The sequence below is a fragment of the Notechis scutatus genome, chromosome 7 (assembly GCF_049901735.1).
Source record: "Notechis scutatus isolate UNSWTSFEM ecotype Mainland chromosome 7, rNotScu1.2, whole genome shotgun sequence".
NCBI classification, from domain to species: Eukaryota; Metazoa; Chordata; class Lepidosauria; order Squamata; family Elapidae; genus Notechis; species Notechis scutatus.
Genome location: NC_142015.1, coordinates 344,784 through 363,015, shown reverse-complemented (window position 1 = coordinate 363,015; position 18,232 = coordinate 344,784). Strand labels below are relative to the sequence as shown.

The 18,232-nt window shown below is 46.5% G+C and overlaps 2 protein-coding genes across 2 annotated transcripts in view; both read right to left on the bottom strand.

Moving 5' to 3' along the window:
* Positions 1 to 885: 885 nt before the first annotated feature.
* On the bottom strand, positions 886 to 9,020 carry SNRNP27 (small nuclear ribonucleoprotein U4/U6.U5 subunit 27). The gene is made up of 6 exons (XM_026684759.2): positions 8,915 to 9,020; positions 7,879 to 7,999; positions 6,811 to 6,914; positions 5,709 to 5,788; positions 4,509 to 4,573; positions 886 to 2,689 (listed from the first exon to the last, which is right to left on the bottom strand). Exons 1-6 carry the CDS (start codon positions 8,949 to 8,951, stop codon positions 2,635 to 2,637), a joined length of 462 nt encoding a protein of 153 aa, XP_026540544.1. The 5' UTR covers positions 8,952 to 9,020; the 3' UTR covers positions 886 to 2,634.
* Positions 9,021 to 16,259: 7,239 nt separating this feature from the next.
* ADD2 (adducin 2) overlaps positions 16,260 to 18,232 on the bottom strand; it is a 34,013-nt gene continuing 32,040 nt past the window's right edge. Inside the window, 2 exon segments of the mRNA XM_026684712.2 lie at positions 16,260 to 16,483; positions 16,485 to 16,687. Of these exon segments, the coding sequence (XP_026540497.1) occupies positions 16,394 to 16,483; positions 16,485 to 16,687 (293 nt within the window). The 3' untranslated portion in view covers positions 16,260 to 16,393.

Sequence of the window (18,232 nt, the reverse complement as noted above, 5' to 3'; positions counted from 1 at the left end):
TCCGCTTTCCCGTTTCTCTCATTGGCCCTAAGCGGAACAGAAAACACCACCAGCTCCGCCCCCCCCCTTTGGTCCGGGCATTGGCTCGGTCGCTGGGAGGCGCTTCATCGCGATAATCGTATCGATTGATTGGACGAGCCCCGGGATGACGTTTCCTTCGACGGTTCCGTCGCTATTCTGCTTTGCCTGCAAGGGAAGCCTCATTGGCCAGCCACGGCGGAGCAACATCCCGTGGCGGCTGTCATAGGTCCGCACGGGTCTCGTAACTCCGTTCGGCCTTTGGATTGGTCAACGCCCCCAGGCGCCCCGCCCTGTTTATTGTGTTGGTTTCTGGGCTTGGCCCCACCCCCGGCCACGCGTTTGTTCCGTGGTCCCGCCCAACAAGGAAGTCAACATCGGGCCAGCGGGGAGCATGCGCACTGCTCGCCTCTTCCACCTCCAGGCCGAACGGCCTTCAAAGCCAGGGCGCCTCCTGCGGTCGGTTCCCGGCCTTGGATACAGCAAGACCAACCCTGGTGCGATTCAGTTGCAGGACTTCAACTCCCAGAATCCCCAAGACACGCACCTTAAAAAGCAGGATGGCTAGCAATTCTGGCCGTTTTAATCCACATAAGCAAAGCCTTGCCAATGCTTGTCCTCTGATCCCAAGGAGGCCCGTCTCACCTGCAGGAAACCACCACCCTGCTGGGTATGAAGACAGGCCCGCTGGGATTGCAGCGGAGGAGCAGGTGCCCCAAAGGAGGCCGCCTGGATGAACCTGGGCCTGGCGGGGCTCCCCCCCACACTTAAAAGGAAGGAACCGATCTGAGATTGAGGCCACCACTGCTGAAGGCAAAGCCCCAAAACAATACGTATGGAGAAAGTACATCATATTTACACCAATGCATCATTCATATATTTATTATAAATAAATATACAATTCCATGGGTGCTAAAATAATTATATAACTGGAAGTTCCAGCTTTATCTGTTCCCAGGTTTTCTCAAGGTGGTTCCACCTGCATACTCAGCCCATTTTAAAATGGGACTCTCACCTGTCTGCTTTATTTTTAGGACACCACAGAAGGTAAGAACTGAAGCAGCAGCTTCTGGGATGAGAAGCGAAACGTCTTCAAAGAAAAAAAACAGAACGTCCAGTTGCCTCTTGAAAAAAAGCACCTTTGGGACAACCAGGAGACCTGGATGAATCTCCATAGACAGAAGGTAAGAACAAAACTAAAAGGTTTTATTAAACAAAAGCACCCGTACAAATTACCCTTTAGCAACATTTCACATCCCAGTAGCCAAACAGCACCCAGAACGTCTTGTAGAGGCAACTGTCTGTTCTCAACCCTTACATCTGTTGGCTTCTAGGTTTGAGCGTGGGTGGAATAAATCCCATTACCAATCTAGGTCAAAGGAAGCTAAGCATTTGATTTTAATCTGGATTATACGTCTGCTGAATTAATTACTGAAGCAAACTTACTGTTCAATAACAACACACACACACAAAAAGGAACCCCATTTCTACACAGAATTAAATCCTGTTCCATAAACATGACTTCCTCTTGAGTATGCTTGCAACTGCAGCAGCATCAAGGATAAGTTTTGATTATGCCTTTGAGGAAACAAATCCATATTCTTCTGTCAACAATGCACACAGATACCTAAAAAGTAGATTCCTCACCATGGCACAAGCAGTGCGAAGTTCTGCATAGCTTCGGTCTGGATTGAAACATAGTGGAAGAGTCAGCAACCTGAGCACTGCCAGTCAGCTGGCGTGAGCTAGTCTGTCCCCTAAGGTGCACCAAGGATAGACCTGCAAGTGCCGAGTAGGATGAGCTGGCAGCCATTTAGGCCCTCAGGACCGCACTGTGTGTCTAGCAGGGGTAGATTTCCCTGACATTGTATGCCACATGCTAAATAAATAAATAAATAGTGGTTTGCAAATCACGCCCTGCCCCCAGCCCATTCCCATTCCAGTTAGTGCAACAGCAGTGCTGCTGGATTTTCATAATCATTCTTAAATTCTGCACTGAACACAGAGGCGATGTAATTATGCAAATCAAACATCCCAAACAATGCCAGTGAATTCTGGAAGAATTTAAGGGTATGATACAAAGGAGGGAAGCTCTTCAATCACTTGCTGGTTTGAGTGCCCCCTGCTGGACAGAGACAAAGAATACAGGATCTGAAGGAAGGTGGCTGAAGAAGCAAAGGAACAAGCCCCATCGTGCTAAGAACCAATTGGCTTCCAGGTGCCATTTAAAAAAAAATCAAGAATGGAAAAATTAAGTTCTGTAAACATTAACATATTTTAGGAACCAAATTATTATCAATTTTTGATTCCGTCTTTTAGAAAAGTTGGTCTAGTTCAACTTTACTCAAGGAGACAAGATGTTTCTTTTTTTAATTTAACTGACAATATTTAAAAGAGGAAACCTACAAATGTGGAATAGCAACATCAGAAAAACCACTCTGTGCAAAAGATACATTTGAAACAGGGAAAAAATTACCATCTCAGCCTAGGAAATGTAACTTCAAGGAATTATTCACAAAAACAACCCTAACCCTTTTGGGATGAGAAGACAGAACCTTCTCAGCCAGACAGACCAGACTTCAGTGGAGTTTGTTATCGGTAACAACTGCAGACACATCAGGCAATAAAGTCCAGGGGCCTGTTGAATCCACCTTTTCTGTTCATGTACTGCCTGCAACAAGAGAAATAAATAGGACCAAAGTTTTCCACAATATCCCACATTTCTAAAATTTCAATAGCATTTTTAAATGTCAATTTCAATATACCCAGATATAAACAAAATAGGTGTATGAAGCCTGATATACTTACTTATTGCAGTTAAAAAAACCTCAAACCACAAAAAGCTGCCTGCCTGTCTGTCTCTCTCTCACACATACACACATACTGATTTAAGTAATACCTGAAATAGCACCACAGTGCATGGGACAGATAAACCGGTAGGTTTGGGGAAATATAAAAATAGATCTTGGAGACAACTCCACTTCCAAATAACCATGTAAAGACTCCAAGCTGGCTAGTGGCCACATGAAACTATTCACCCACCGGATGGAAAACCAAGAACAGGGAAGCCTGAATGGTAGAAATTCTCCTGGGTCTCTTGCATGCTCTCAGTCCTCACAACACAGAAGTATCTGCCGGATGATAAGATGTTTTCATCAAATGACAAAAACAGTGTTGTGCTACTGCAACACAAAGGTTGTCCCTTGTGTATGTGTGCACGCAGGGCCTGATAAAAAATGTAAGAAGTCTCCTCAAAGCTATGCTTGTTTTTTAGATACACTTCATATAGAAGTAAAGCTTCAAGCACACCGTCATGGCTTTTGGCACTGCCCTGCGGATGCCCAGGTGTGATGTTACGATGCACTTACGAAAGAGGCATAGCTCACCCCCCCCAGTGCAGCTGTCCTTCTGCTTGTGGATGCTTCTGCCAGAAAAGCAGCCCACACATCTAAGGTACCAAATAAAAGGGAGCCACGGATTGAGGCAGGTCGACAAAAGGAAGGCTAAAGGAGCTTGGGGGATTTTCTGTCTTTAAGTGCCAAAACATCTGGATTATCCTGAGACTTTGACCAAGTAGGTCACTGAATGCCTAGGCATAGGAAGACATATAAATGACCCCATACAAAAGGTACAAAAGGCTTTGAACTACCATGCCAGCAATGGACTGGGTTTGCAATAGGATTTGCAGCTCACACGGCGTCTGCTGGAACTCTCGGTATAGCATGGAACAGCATCCTGCCCTCAGTGTAACTGGAGGGCCCCACGTCAGACTGTAGACCACATTGTGATTGGGCTGTAAGCTGGGGGCATAGATCAGTCCAGTATCTGATTTTCTTTATCTAAAGGATGCTGCGCTTCAATGGTTAGATGGTCCAGACACTGTTTTTTTGAGCATAGGTTTTTTAATATTTATATTTTAAGGCCTTTTATTAATCTAGGTGAAATGCTAGCCCATGTAAGCCATATAGGCTAAATAGATACTTTGACTTGGGGAAATGAGTTTTCCTCGGTCTTCTTTTAGACAAAGGTATTTGGACCAGCTTTACAAATTAATTTTCATCATGGAATAATTATACCTGAATCTAAGGAAAGACACCTTAAATCAATTACTCTTAGCAGATACATTTATTGGACTGAATTCAGGAACTGGAGGCCGCACCCTGTTCCTTCCCACAAGAACAGTCCTGTAAGGTAGGTTTGGATGGGAGGGAGGGGCCGTCTCCAGGCCCTCCAGGAAGCCTCTATAATTGAGCGAAGACAAGAATCTGGGTCTCCCAACACCTTCACTATTACCCCTGGCTGTTCTAGAGCTAAGTAAGTCCATAGGGGATTCTCTTTCACAAAGCCAGAAATCCTTCGTTTCCAGAAAGAGTTAAGAAGGAACCCAACGCCACTTTGCAAAGGTTGTGTTGACCAAAGGATGCTGAGCAAAGAGGGTCCAGCACCTCCTCTGCTCAAGGACCAATCTGGGCAAGGGAATAAATGCCAACCTGTATTTCCGTTTCTGCGACACGTTTACAGCATATGCGTTTACAGATCCGTCTACTTTTTTGCCCTGCAAGACAAAGGAAAAAAGCGATCCCTTTCAAACCACTGAAAGGAGGGCAACCGTCCTCTCACCAATTTCCTCCTGCACTGCTAGCCCAACATGTTTCATTCTGCATTACTCCCAGACTCAGCAGAAAGTTTACCACCTACTCGGAAACCAGAGAGCGATGGGCAGGCAGGCGGGCGAACTTGCTGATTCATCTCGGAGGAGAGAGGCACAATAATAATGCAATGAAATCACTATGTTTCAAGAAATATAGTCCCCTTTTCTGTTTCTTTAAGGACTTCAAGTGTTTGGAAGTCTGCCAACTGCCACAAAGCCACATTTAATTATTTCCAAAAGAAGAAAGTCCGATGGCTTTTCTGATCTCTTTCCTCAGGGCGTTGCTACCAAGGAACCTTGGGAATGAAACCCCCCTCTGTTAAAGAGATCCTAGAAGGACCCAAAGGAGAAAGACTAGATATGGATCTGACAGATAAAGAAAGAAAGAAAGAAAGAAAGAAAGAAAGAAAGAAAGAAAGAAAGAAAGAAAGAAAGAAAGAAAGAAAGAAAGAAAGAAAGAAAGAAAGAAAGGCTCACAAATGGAAAAATAACTGGAAGCAGTGGCATCCATATGGGTGTGTGTGTGTGTGTGTAAAAAGAGACCAGGTGACAGGGGCAAGGTATCGTGGGGCAAGCTCCACCCCTGTTGTGGTAGGTGATGTCCCACGCTCACCTCCTGCCACCACACTGTTGCATCCCCAGACTTGTGATATCGGAACAGAATAAGAGTTGGAAGGGACCTCGGAGGTCTTCTAATCCAACCCCGCTTGCTCAAGCAGGAAAACCTGTAGTGCCACCTTCTAGTTAATTGGCTTCCATCCACACCTTCTAGTTAATTGGTTCTCGCTGTCAGGAAATTTCTCCTTAGTTCTCGGTTGCTTCTCTCCTTGACTAGCTCCCATCCGTTGCTCCTTGTTCTGCCCTCAGGTGCCCTCTCTCACAGCAGGGTTTCTCAAAAGTTGACCTCAGCACTCACCAATTTTGTAACTTTTCTGTACAATGCAGACATCCTTCCACATCCTGCTTGCTGCTTGCCACTTTAACAGCAGATGTAGCTTACATACGCATTTTAAAGTTTCAGGGAAAAAAATCTGCTTGCCTTTGTGGTATCAAATGAGCCAAATCCCATCATTTTCATCATTTCGATTTCTTCTTCTGTTTTGCCTTCCAGGTCTTCTTCTGTATAAGAAAACAACGTATGACATGGAGATAAAATATCTAATTCCCAACCTGACCATTATCTAATATCAAGTATAACGAATGATCCTGGAACATCAACACAACAGCAAACTCCTTGACTCAAAAATCAGGGCAACCAAAGCTTTTCCTGTATTGTAGCTGAGCCTGAAATGATCTAAGCTGCAAGTCTACTTATAGCTGGATGGCCACCAGCCTCACTGGGGCCTCATCCATGAAAGGGATCTATGAACAGTTGGGCCTAAACCTCACGGTCGGTGGACAGTCTTATTTTAAAAAAGTCACACCATCGTCTTTTGCGAGAATGGGGAAGGAGGCCGCCTTTAAAAGGTGCTGCCCATTTCCTGGGCCTATCCAGTTAGATTTTCTAGTTAACTTTTAATACTACTGTGGGAAAGGTCTAGAAAAACACTTGTGGGCCTGATCCCCACAAACATATTTTCCTTTTCTTCAGGAAACTGATCCCCAGGTAGAGACCCCATAAACTAAGAAGGTATTGCATTAAGTCCAATGTGTGTTATTGCTATTTTGTTTTTCATTTTATTAATTTGTATTTTTCTGTTTCAATTTTTAACCCCATGCATGCAGTCCTGCAATTTTGAACAGAATATTGTCAGAAGTGCTCAAAAAATAGACCAAACCACAACAATTGTAGTCAGGGAGGACTGTGCATTGGAAACAGGCACTGATTTATTAGAAACGATCAAGAATGATGTGGAAAGCTTTTAAGGTTTAAATACGCAGGACATTAGGAGAACTGGCATCAACATTTCACTTTTTAATGTGTGGCAGTGTGTTCACAGAAGTGACAACAGAGCTTATCTTGACCTTGTCTTATGGTAAGAGTCAGCTCTCAGTAAAGGGATGGGGAGCTTTTGTGCTCTCCAAGACCAGGAAATGACCAAACAGCCCAGTGCTGATTGTTCAAAGGCCTTCTAGAAGTCCAATGCACAAAGGAGTGGAAACCAGAACCCCACAGCAAGGTGCACCACCTGCATTGCTACCTGTGATTTGATGCTCTTTGTCTTTGCTGTCCTTCTTCTCATCCTCTCGCCTTTCTTTCTGCCGGGAAGGAGAAGCAGAACTTGATCTATGCCGCCGAGGAGATCTGGAATGTCAAACCAGCGCAGGTTTCACTTTAACAGCAAAGAAAATTATGTATTTGTATTATGAGACAAAATGAAGAGCATTTTGATTATTTTCAAATAACTAGAACAGGGCCATTAAAGCAGAAGCAAAGGATGCATGCTAGAAGCATAATTGCATCCTCAGACAATGATCCCTGTTTTGTTTTCCTTTAATGTGGGGAAGTGGCAGGAAAAAGAACAGAGCTGGACCAGTCTGCCTATCAAAGGAATGGAGCCCTTCTTGGGGATGGTTATTTACAGTCATTCCAGTATGGGCAGCCTAGCCTAACAGCTAAAGCAAAATACATACAATTTGAATTATTAACACATTTGTTGTATTGTTAAGCTTTATATGAAATTATATTTCTAATACAATGGAAACTATTAGACAATACAGTGCAGCAAGTGTAGTATATGTATAAAATGATATCAAAATATAACTAGCAAGAATATAGCATCCTTGTAGAGCTGTATGTTATTAATATTAAAATGATCATCTTGATGTAAATTATCCAATTCTTTTGTTTTGGTTGTCAGACATAAATTATTTATTTGTATACAATTATAAATATTAGTTATGTTTGCAGGATTAACCAAAATCTTTATAATCAACAGTCCAATAAATTTGTAGCCATGACATTAATAACTTCAATTTGATTACAATTTAATGAACAGATATTAGAAAATCAGTAATCATATATATTTTTCTTTTTGAAATAACTAATTGGTGAAAGAATCTGAATGAGACTACAATTCCTAAAGTCTCTTTAGATAAAAAGTGTTTATTTAGAAGACAGTTTTGATGTTTCCAAATTTATATTAGATGAAATAAATAATTCTGCTCTGTTATAATTTCCCACAACAATGGCAGTCGGCAGGGCTATTCTTATTTAGCCGACTACTCTTTATAGAACAAGTTAGCCCAAGGGTTAGTCACTTTCTCACCTGGATCTTCGTCTATGTGGCGACCGAGAACGACTTCTCCTTCTGTCTCTCTCTCGAGATCTTGATCGCTCCCGCCGCCTCCTCTCTCTTTCACGTGAGGTGGATCTGGAACGCCTCCGTTCTTTTTTACAGAGTAAAACAACAGAGGCAGTAAGTCCCCTGGATCAAAGAGGAATATTTCTCCTAAACTAATACATCACACCTGAAATACTGTTACCACGTCAGCAAATTTGGTCCTCCAGACACAGATGCCTTATAGACTGCTCCAATGTCAAATCATACTTTGAGGGATCCTCGGTGTTTTCTTGCTGACATTTAAAGACTACTGTTTCCCCCCTGAGGTCTATGCTTTTATTCAACAATTTCTCTTGGTTTACAATAAGCCAAACAGATTCAAAGGAAAAACAAAAAAGGGATTTTGCCATCCGTTGTTAGGTGTCGCTTCAACCACCATTCTATATCCTGCAACGTTCCCTTAAAGATGAAGGATAATAGACGTGGCGGATACTGGAGCAAAGCTACGGCCCGAAACCCCGGACCAGCCTAAGAAGGAAAGCAGCGCCGCTTGGAGAGTAAAACCAACACGAGCCGCTTTTAGCGTTATACCGGATCTACCAGCTTTCGCAGGAAAACTACAAATGCCTCATCGTCAAGGCATTTCAATCCGGTTTAACATTTAACCTTAAATCCAGGGGAAGGAAAGGAGAAGGGACGGAAAACGCCAGGGCTCCGCTGCGGCAGGTGAGAGCAGAAGGCCACGAATCCCGCCCCCCCCCCACCCCACCCCGCCTACGATCGGAAGCCCCCGGAGGAGCCTTCCAAGGAGGGTCTGCGCTGCGGCAAAAGGCCGCCCGCCCGCCGCGCCCCGCCCTGGCGCCCGAGTCCCCATCTCTAGCGGGGGAAAGCCTCCCAGGGGCTGCCTGCCTCAAGCAGGGCAAGGTGGGGTGGGCGGCCTCCCCGCAGCGGAGGGAAGAAGGCCGGGAAGCCAGAGACCCTGAGGGCACCCCGACCAACCAGGCCTCGCCACCCCGCTCACCCCTCCGCGGAGGCGACCGGGACCGGCTGCGGCCCATCGCGCGCGACTCCTGCCCGGCGACCGACCGAGGCGAAACACGCTTCCGGCGTTTGCTCCCGGAACTTCCGGTGAGATAACGGCCCGAGCTACGGGCCTTGCACCTCCGGGCGGAAACGGCCCCCGCGCCAGACGTTCCGCCAGGGAAATCGGGCGGAACCGGCTGGGGAGGCAGGTGCGCGTGGCTTTGGGGTGACCTGGGTGGGAATTATGCTTTTAGGTACCCGAAGGGCACCCTTTTTGGGTGGCTGATACTCATCCCTAATCATTATTATTACATCCCGAGTTTTGAATGTATAGCTACAGTGACCACATCTCCTTTATTGTAAAGGCAGTCCTCTATTTCAGAAAATCTTTATTAGAACAGGCATTTTTTGTAAAGTTTTTCTTCGGTTTGATATTGAATTTTCATTTGAAAATAAGTTTTGAACCTCTTTCAGATTTGCCTCATTTTCAGGTTCTTAATTTTTCCCAATACAATAGGGTCCCTGTATTATAAAGCAGTGAACCTGGCTAATAGTCCTGCCACCTCTTTCCCCCCACAACCCTGTGAGGTGGGTTCGGCTGAGAGACAAGCAGTCACCTGCAGCAACTCTCATGTTTAAAGAGGCCTAGAACTCACCAGCTCCTGGTTTTAGGCCTCTTGTCCACTTTACGGAGCTGTTTCTCCCTTTCTGCCTGCTTCCATTAAAGGGTCAAAGGATGTCCAGGGAGAAGAACTCTAGCATCCCACACATTGGTTTTCCCAGGATGGTCAGCTGCTTTTTCTGGATTTTCCTGGGTGAAACTTGATACCTAGGAACTCTTGGTCGTTGGGCTGAAGCTTGGCTTTTGTACTCCTTTTTATTGATCACCCTGGTCGATATATTAGAAGAATTTAATTTACTATCTAGCCCACCTGACATTCAACTGCTGAGAAAAAGTATAATATGGAAAATGGAATTTCTACCTTTAATCTTTCAAAACAGACTTTCATGGGCCTGATAGTTTAGCTTTTGACTAAGTGTCTTGTGCTGGTTCATATAAAAAACAGAAATTTCCAAAACAATTTGGTACTCTGGTAAAAGTTTATTGGTATATGCTTTTTTCTTTTTAGACCAATCAGATGAGACAAAAAGCTGTTTAAGAAGTCTCTTATTCAGACATTTAGCAATGTTTGGCCTAGACTTTTGGAGTCAGGGTTGGGGGTGGCCACACCACCGCCTTGGCAGAAGAATACAAATGCTTTACTACCATTAGATGGTCAAGCAGAAGAGTGTGGACAGCCACTCTTAAGGAAGAAACATGCAGCAGCAACAGCAGAATGGCGAAGCAGCACCGCTGGGAAGGCCTCAGTTGCTAACTCACTAAATTCTTTTGAAGATAGTACCTACTCCAGTGTTTGGAAACAGTACAATATAAAAAGGAAGATATGAAATTGCCAAGGAACACAAACCATCAAGAAATAAGTTGCCTGTCTAATTTTCTCAAGAAATGCACAGAAAGAAAAATACATGGTTTTGTGGAATAATTGAATGAAAGAGGAATCTTGAGTTGCACAAGTGATTGCCTGATAACAAAATTCAAAGGCAGACTTTACAAAGTCAGTCAAAGGCCAAAGTGGGGTTGTCTTTATTTACAGAGGGAAACATTAAATAGCACTTTAAAGCAACGATTGTCAGACACAGACATTTAATTTTGCAGCTCACTTGAGACACATCGCATTATTATTACATTTCCTTCTGGCTGACTTGGACTTCTCTCTGATAATTGGGGGTAGGTGAAACATCATGTTGCCCATTAACTCCCATGGCCACTTTTTCTCCTCTGTGGAAGAGCACATCCAAGGACTTGAGACTTCATGTAGTTCAGCCATCTCTTAACCAGTAGGCTATGCTTTAATAGTTGAGACATACTCCAAAGGAGCTAACCAATACGATCCAAGAATGAACTGCCTGCTACACAGAGATAAACCTACCAGTAGTTCTGGTTTGATGTTTGTTAGATATCAATCATAATTTCAGCACAGTATCACTGCCTTTTCCTTGTTTTAGAAATGTTACTTTGTTGTTTTGTCTCAACACCTTTGTTGAGATAATTAGCTATGTATATTCTGCAGTCACATTGTTTTGCAGATATAAAAACTGGTTTAGGGCACAAGATCTTGCACTCTGGGATTATGCATCACTTCTAAGACCATACAGAGACCATCCTGGTGTGCCTGTGTTTCCTGCTCATCTTTGCCCACTTCCAGATCAGCGGTGAAACCCTCAGATTGTCCCATCAGCATCAAGTTCTTTTGAGAGCCTGAACAGGTGAAGATGGAAGAGGCCAGGCTCTGAGCCACAGACGGGCAAGGCTTAGTTTAAGGTCCAGTGTGAAAAAGAGCTTAAAAGCATTACTTTTTCATCTTGGATTCCTTGCCCAGATGAGCTTTTCTATATCATCCCCTTGAAAAAGCCTTACTCAGCTTCACTTGAGAAATACTACCTACCTTTTGTGGATTAGGGGGAAAGCCATCAATCATCTACACAATACAGCAGTAATTGAAGTTATTTCAAAAGTCCACACTCCAACATGCTAACATGAAACAAATGTTTCTGGGAACAGACTTGTAAATGAATAACTGCTAAATTGACATGTAATTATATGGTGAGGAGTCTTTCTCTCTAACTTAAATACCTCTCTTCCAAGTCTTATAAAGGGAAAGGAGAGGCGGTTGGTATTTAATTACACATTGACTTGCTTGTTATTTTCAAAGGGCTATAATCCATCAGGAACCTATTTAGTGTAGAATAGATAATGCTTGAGAAAGGGTATCTAATAGGATTTTTCAAGATTTCAGATATTATAAGGAACATCCAACATAGTTGAGAGAAACGACCCCATCAAAATGAGAGAGCAGTGGCTAAAAACAATGGAAAGATCCAAGGACTACAACAGGTAATCTTTACAGAGAGAAGAGTTTCCAGTTGGCTATAAATAAGACTTAATGTGATCTTCTCTAAGATTTTAATCTCCCCATCATCTTTCAGTCCCTCCTGTTTCTTAGAGCTCATGTGAGACCAAAGCTGCTATCGAACCAGACAGAAACCAAGCCTCCTTTCAGCTGGTCCTCCCCCCCTCCTAGCATCGGGCCTGACTTAGCTGTTCCCTTGGCCCCAGGCAGCCCTGGCTCCCCAGATCCTCTTAGGCGAGTGGACCCAGAGGCTGCTGAGGGCATTTGGACAAGGGCTCTCCCCTGCCCCTCCCCCCATTTTGAAACTCTGAAAGGACGAGGAGTTTAATGCCTTCCTACAAAACCTTCACCCCTCGGCCTCCGACTCCACTGGCCTCTGAAAACACCCCCAGAGCCAAGCAATGGCCAGGAAGCTTTGTGGCAGGCAGCTCTGAAGGGGGGGGGGAAAAGGCATCTTAAAAGTTTTGCATTTTTGTAGCACCTACTTTACCCCCCCTTAATAATGGTATATATGATGATGGGGTGACTTCAATGGCAACATAAAAAGATCGCGGCTGCCAAGAGGTACAACCTGAATTGATCCGAGAGATGGTGGAGCCCAGCTCAAAAAAATCCCAAGAGTCTTGATCCCTCCAATTGCCAATGGGCAATCCATTTACTTCTTGATTATGTGCCATTTTTTTTGTTTTGTTTCCAGGGAACTGTTTTGCTTCAGCTGAAGGATGAGACCAAAGACTGTGCCAGAGCCCCAGTTCATTTTTCAAGAACCCCAGAGTCCCTAAGATTTAGGCTAGTCTGGTGTTCTCTCTCCACTATTTCACAAGGACTGCTTGGTAGTAAAAACAGGGGTTGTTGATAGCATTTGTTTAGCTGCTGTACTGACACACAAACTGTCACTCACTCGATTGCCTCAGTTGTTTCATCCTTGGGTATGCCACTGAAGCAACAAAATCAGGAAGGAAGGTGCAGTTTGATTTAAATATCTACTTAAGTTGAGTTCTCAACTTATGCCCTTTTCTTTTACTGAAGTTTGACTCTTGGGATCCACAGCCAAGGGCTCAAAGTGCTTCATGGACCAAGCAGCAGCTTTTCAACCCGGTCAGCTGGCCAGAAGCAGCAGCTCAGAAGGGGAACATACAGAGCGGGGCGAACCAAATCCCCCTCAGCCCCCTCCTAGGTGGATTCTCTGTACACGCCCATCATTAAATTTCTTAACAGAATTGGCTGGTTTGCGGAAGCACCAAATACAGAGATATTTTTATATTTTGCTAAACATCTCCAGCTGTTTACTTTGCATATTCTGAATTATTTACTTCTCAATTTCCTATTGAGAACCAAAGAGAATTTGGTTCTTGTTACAAGAGCAGCTATTTGCAAAGTAGCAATTTACGTTTTGAAGTACAAAGAAAACTTGCCTTGACCAAACAGTATTACGCCTTCTCACATGTGTTCCCACAAGCACGTACACAAAAGGAGCAATGCAGCATCTGTGCCAAGACAAATTCCTTTTGTCCAATCACATTTGTCCAATCAAGAATTCTATTCCTATCCTATCCTATCCCACCCTATCCTATTTGCTTTCCATGTGAACTCGCTCCCTTCTAGGATGCAGAGCCTGATCTCGACAGCTAAGTTGCCCTGAATTTTATCACAAGGTGGATCTCAGGACATCCTTCCCGTGCTTGCAATTTGTAAAATTTTAGGTAAGTCAACCCCAACATATGAGAAGGTATGAAAAACGTCACGCTGAATTGGGTTCAAGTGGGCTGCCCACTCACTTGCAGCATCGCTTGGCCAAATGCCCCACCACCAGCTCAAAGGAACTGCTGGTTTCCCCTCTTTCTGTCTTTGGCTACTCAGGAGAAATTGCTTTGCGTGGAGGTTGCCTTCTGTGCCGCTGCCTGGACTTGATCCTGTGGCAGTGGAAGCTGCAAAAGGAGCTCTATCGGTTGTATCCACCCACCTTTTCTTTTGGTCATTTTAAATCTTCAGCTTCACCGCAAGCCCTAAAAGACTCTGTAAAACCTGCTTCATGTTGCTGGGGGCTGTTCATCTCCCACACTCTCTGGAGAAATAGAAGCTGCTGTGGGAAACATTTAAAGCTCCTTATTATAAGAACAGGAACGGCACAATTCGTTCCAATGCAGCAAAGTCTCCCCCCATGCGAAGTTCCACTTTAAGACGGTAAGCTGTAACATATTGTTTTGTTTGTTTTAGCATCTTAGAATCTGCAGGCCGAAGGCTGGCCCCCTTGTCTTCAGCCTGTTATTTCAAGTCCTGCCATGAACCCGTTCTAGGAGGTGGACCGTTTCTGGAACTGCATTTCTCACGTGACAAGCTGTTCTGCAGCTTTGCTAGAAGTGCTTGCAAGCAAGGGAAGGGGAGGTTACTCTTAGGAGTTTCCAGGGGAAAAACCCTTATTTGTAAAGAATTGAAAAGCTGCTTCCAGCAGGCCAATTTAAATTAGAGCCATACAGCTTTCAGGGCACTGGAGAGGGGAAATCTTGCCTTCTGTTTCAGCCCTGGAGTTTTCTTTCTGCAGCCGGTCTGGGTGTGAGCAATTAGGGTCTGCAACAATCTGACTTTTCCTCAAAAGGCTGTTGAAGAAGACAATCTGCATATGGCACCGAGTGTGCCCAGGCATTTCTCAGGCTCCCTCCTTCGTCTTGAAACAGAGCAAAGGGGAGGTTGCCCATCTCCTGCCACACAGGTTTGGGATCCCGCCTCTTTGCCCTTTTGAAGCAGAAGGGGAAGGAGAATGGAGGGGGCTGGAGCCCCGCTGCCCAAGCAGGTGGGGAAGACCCAGGGAGGCTGGGGGGGGGGACAGCAAGTAGCCTAAGGGATGGGCAAGACTCAACAGGGAAAAGCCCAGCAACTGACCAGTCCCACCCACCTTGACCACCACTCTGTGAAATCGGCACTGGGGCGGAAAGGTTGGCGAAGAGAATGAAGCTATGCCAAGACTTTGCGCAGTTTTCCAGGACGATCTTTCTGCCCCCCCAAGACCAGAGGCTGGTTCTGGCTGGCTGGCACCACTGGGCCAGAGGTACAGAGGAAGTCAAGCTCTGAGCATTTGTGAGCCATGCTAGACACCAAGTCGCTTCTCTTGGGAGCAGCAAAAGGCCATTTCTGCATGGAATACATATTCTTTAAAGCAGAATGCGATCATAGCAAACTTTTATCACCACTTCAGTAAATAATTTACGCATGACAATATTCCTTAACAGTGCAGTGAGAAATTATTTCTACAAGCTTAATCCATTGCAATTTCAGTAGTACTCATTGCACGAGTTATTATTGGCAGTGTGTGTGCATGTGTGCAACTATGTGCGTGCGTGTGTGTTCTTTGCTCTTGATATTCCCAATGGACACAATAGAACATATGTGACTGACATGGAATAAAAGCTGGATGCGATGCAGGTGAGATGCACTCCAGATTTCTGACCCGCCTAAGACCACTGCAGGATGGGGTTCCATATTTCCCTTTGGGTGGCAGGTCAGAAGAGACTCAGCAGTCAACCTGAGAGGGAACTTTTCGATCTCAAAAATGGGCCGGGCAGCAAGGAACTTGCAAAGAACTGCTGCCTAATCTGGCACCTTCCAATGGTTTTGTATCCCACCTGCCCTCTTTCCCCGTTGCAGATGACAGGTTGGGGCGCTCTTCTATACAATTCAGAATCTGCCCCAACTCAAGACACTTGGTGCAGACACCCAACTGGACCGGTGTGTCCTCAGTACCCACGGAACCCCCTGGGTTCCCTTTCCACACCTCCTTCACTCACCCAGATTCGCTTCTGTCCGTGGTCTCAGGGGGGCTGCTCGGAGGTCTCTGGAAGATTGCACCCTTTCTGCCACCGCCCAGGATGGCAATTGCTCGCTGCCCCACAGTACCCACCTGATTCTCAGAAGGCCTTTGGGGTCACCCTGTTGCAGGTAAAGGAGGCTGGGGGTGCTGGAAGGCCTCCTGGTCAGATCACCCCACAATAAATATCAGGTTTCTCTGGCAGCTGCCTTGCAAGCCATCATTCTGCTTCTGAAGTTCAGAGCAACTTTCATCAAGGAAGATGTGGCCATTTCACAGGTGTGAAGAGCACCCCGGCCCCCTCCTGCTTCAGGACGCCCACGGGCCTTCAAGTAGCCCTTGGGCGGCACTTCACGGCTTTCTACCTTTGTGCAAGAGCAACAGACCAGAAGTGGCTGAGGAGTTTGTGAAACGCGCCCTCTCTCTGCCCCGGAATTTAAGCAGCCCGGACATTTCTCTCCAGGGTGGTTGCATCCGTGGATCCAGACACCGGTGGAAGAGGGAAGAGGCCCCAGTGCTTCCTGTCTTCCCCAAGGCAGCTCCGAGAGGAGCGCCATGCCAAGCCGGGCTCCTCCTGGGGGCATTTTAAAAAGAGGGGCCATTCCCCGTTATCCTGGGGATGTGGCAGCGAGATCAGAGGGGGCAGCGGAAGGCGGGAGGAGGAAGGGGAGGAGAGGCGGCGTGCGTGGGGGAAGGGGAGGCCTCAGGATTCCGCCTTCTCTTTCTTCTTGCTCTTCTTCAGAAAGGAGGGGGCCCGGAATTTCTTCTTCTTCTTGGAGGGGGACTTGGACGGGGGACCCTTCGGGGCTCACAGGCCCACCGGGGACCGACTCGGTTTTGTCCTTTGGGCCCTCGGGGGTCTCTGTGTTGGTGCTCAGCTGGCTGATCCCCTTGCTGAGGCGCTCCTCAGCAGTTTGTTCGTCCTCTTTCCCGTTGACCTCCGGCTCGGCCTTGTCGGCTGCAGCAGGCCCCTGGCTGCCGCCCGGCTTTTTCCTGCCTTGAAAAGAGACAGAGAGGAGTGCTGAGCGTTTACACCAAGAACCCGGCACTGCAAGCCCCAAAAGGGGAGGCAGGAGACGCACCTCGGGTCCTTGGCTCGGGCAGGCTTGCCAAGGAAAAGGCAGGGGGTGTGTGGGAGAAGCCAGGCCTGCAGCAGGGACAACTACGTGGGGGAGTTGGCCCTGCACGAGCACACGTAAAAATGCGCAGGGCTCCGATCCTGGGGCTGCTCTCCCGTCCGTCCCCCGGGCATTTCTGGTCTGGGGGGTGAAGTACAAAAGCAGCCTCCGCAAGCCATTTCCCTGGGAGTGGTCTGCCCAAGGCCCTTCCCCCTCAGCGGCCGATGGGAAAACAGCCCAGCACAAGGCCAGCGGGGCTGTTTGGGGCGCCTGGGGGCCCAAGAGAGGCATCGACCAGGCTCCTGGGAAGCAGGACCAGAATCGGGCAGTCCGCAAGACCCCTGACTGTTCCAATGGGGCTGTGTGTGTGTGGCAGGAGAGAAAGGCCAAATCCCCACCCGCCGGGGCTGAAATCCTGCTGGATGCTCACACCCCGTGAAGCCCCCCGTTGCCTCCTGAGGCTGTGCAGGCTCCTGGCGGATGGAGCAGAGCCCCTTTCTTAGCCCCCTTCTCCTTATTCTTGCCACTTAGGGAACCGCCCTGGGTGGACGCAGCCGGTTGCTGGCGTTTTCAGCATTTCTGCCTGCAGAATCTCCTCCTCCCTGGGCAGGGCGGGATTGGTTTTGAAGGCTTGTTGGGAGACACCCAAAACGGGTGTAGAAGACTGAGAACTAAGTAGCACCTAGATCACAAACTAGATGTGATTTAAATCGAATCTTCCATCATAAACATCTCACTCGGTCATGAAACATCACATGGGGGGAGAACGCCACTGTGCATTCTTGAGGCCTCACGCTGTGCATGGGTTCATGCTGCTGTAGATTCACTGGATCAGCATACCTGCCAAACAGGTGACTATCCCACTGTTAATGGGAGCTGAAAGACCGCTTTGCAGATGCAGTTGGAGCCTCAGAACCACAGAATAGCAACCGGTTTCTACCTAGGACTACAGACATGTTCTGTGGATTATTGATGGTGCCCACTGCAAACATTCAGGAAGCTTGCACAATTAGGAGAGAATGTATCTCCCCCCCGCTCCACATCAGGCAAAGGAAATGATCTTGAGAGGTCATCAAGTGGCTCTGAGGTTTGGTGATGCCCAGGACTGACCGATAGAAGGAGAACTGCTCTCCCAGTTGCCCTTGAACTGGGCAGCCCCTGAAGCTGATTCCTTCTCCCTCCAATAGACATGCATTTTTTAAAAGGAAAAGAAACATCTGGGAAAAACACCCATAATTACAGGCTTTGTCCACCGAGTAACAAGTTCTTACGGGAAGAGTTCCCAGAAGGGACTGTTGGATCACCTTCTTCCAGATGTTTGAGGACTTCTGTCAGGTTAACTAGAAGCTCTAGAAGTTGCCCACTCAGCCTCCCAGAGGATCTGTGCTGAGAATGTGACGCGAGTTCATTTGGAACCAACTCCT

What these genes read in the sequence shown, in the direction of transcription:
- SNRNP27 (XM_026684759.2), bottom strand. Translation starts at nt 8,951, where the DNA reads ATGGGCCGCAGCCGGTCCCGGTCGCCTCCGCGGAGGG. An exon ending in CCACATAGACGAAGATCCAG is followed by an intron (nt 6,915 to 7,878) that starts GTGAGAAAGTGA and finishes TTGACATTCCAG; the next exon opens with ATCTCCTCGGCGGCATAGAT. An exon ending in GCTCATTTGATACCACAAAG is followed by an intron (nt 4,574 to 5,708) that starts GCAAGCAGATTT and finishes TTTGTCTTGCAG; the next exon opens with GGCAAAAAAGTAGACGGATC.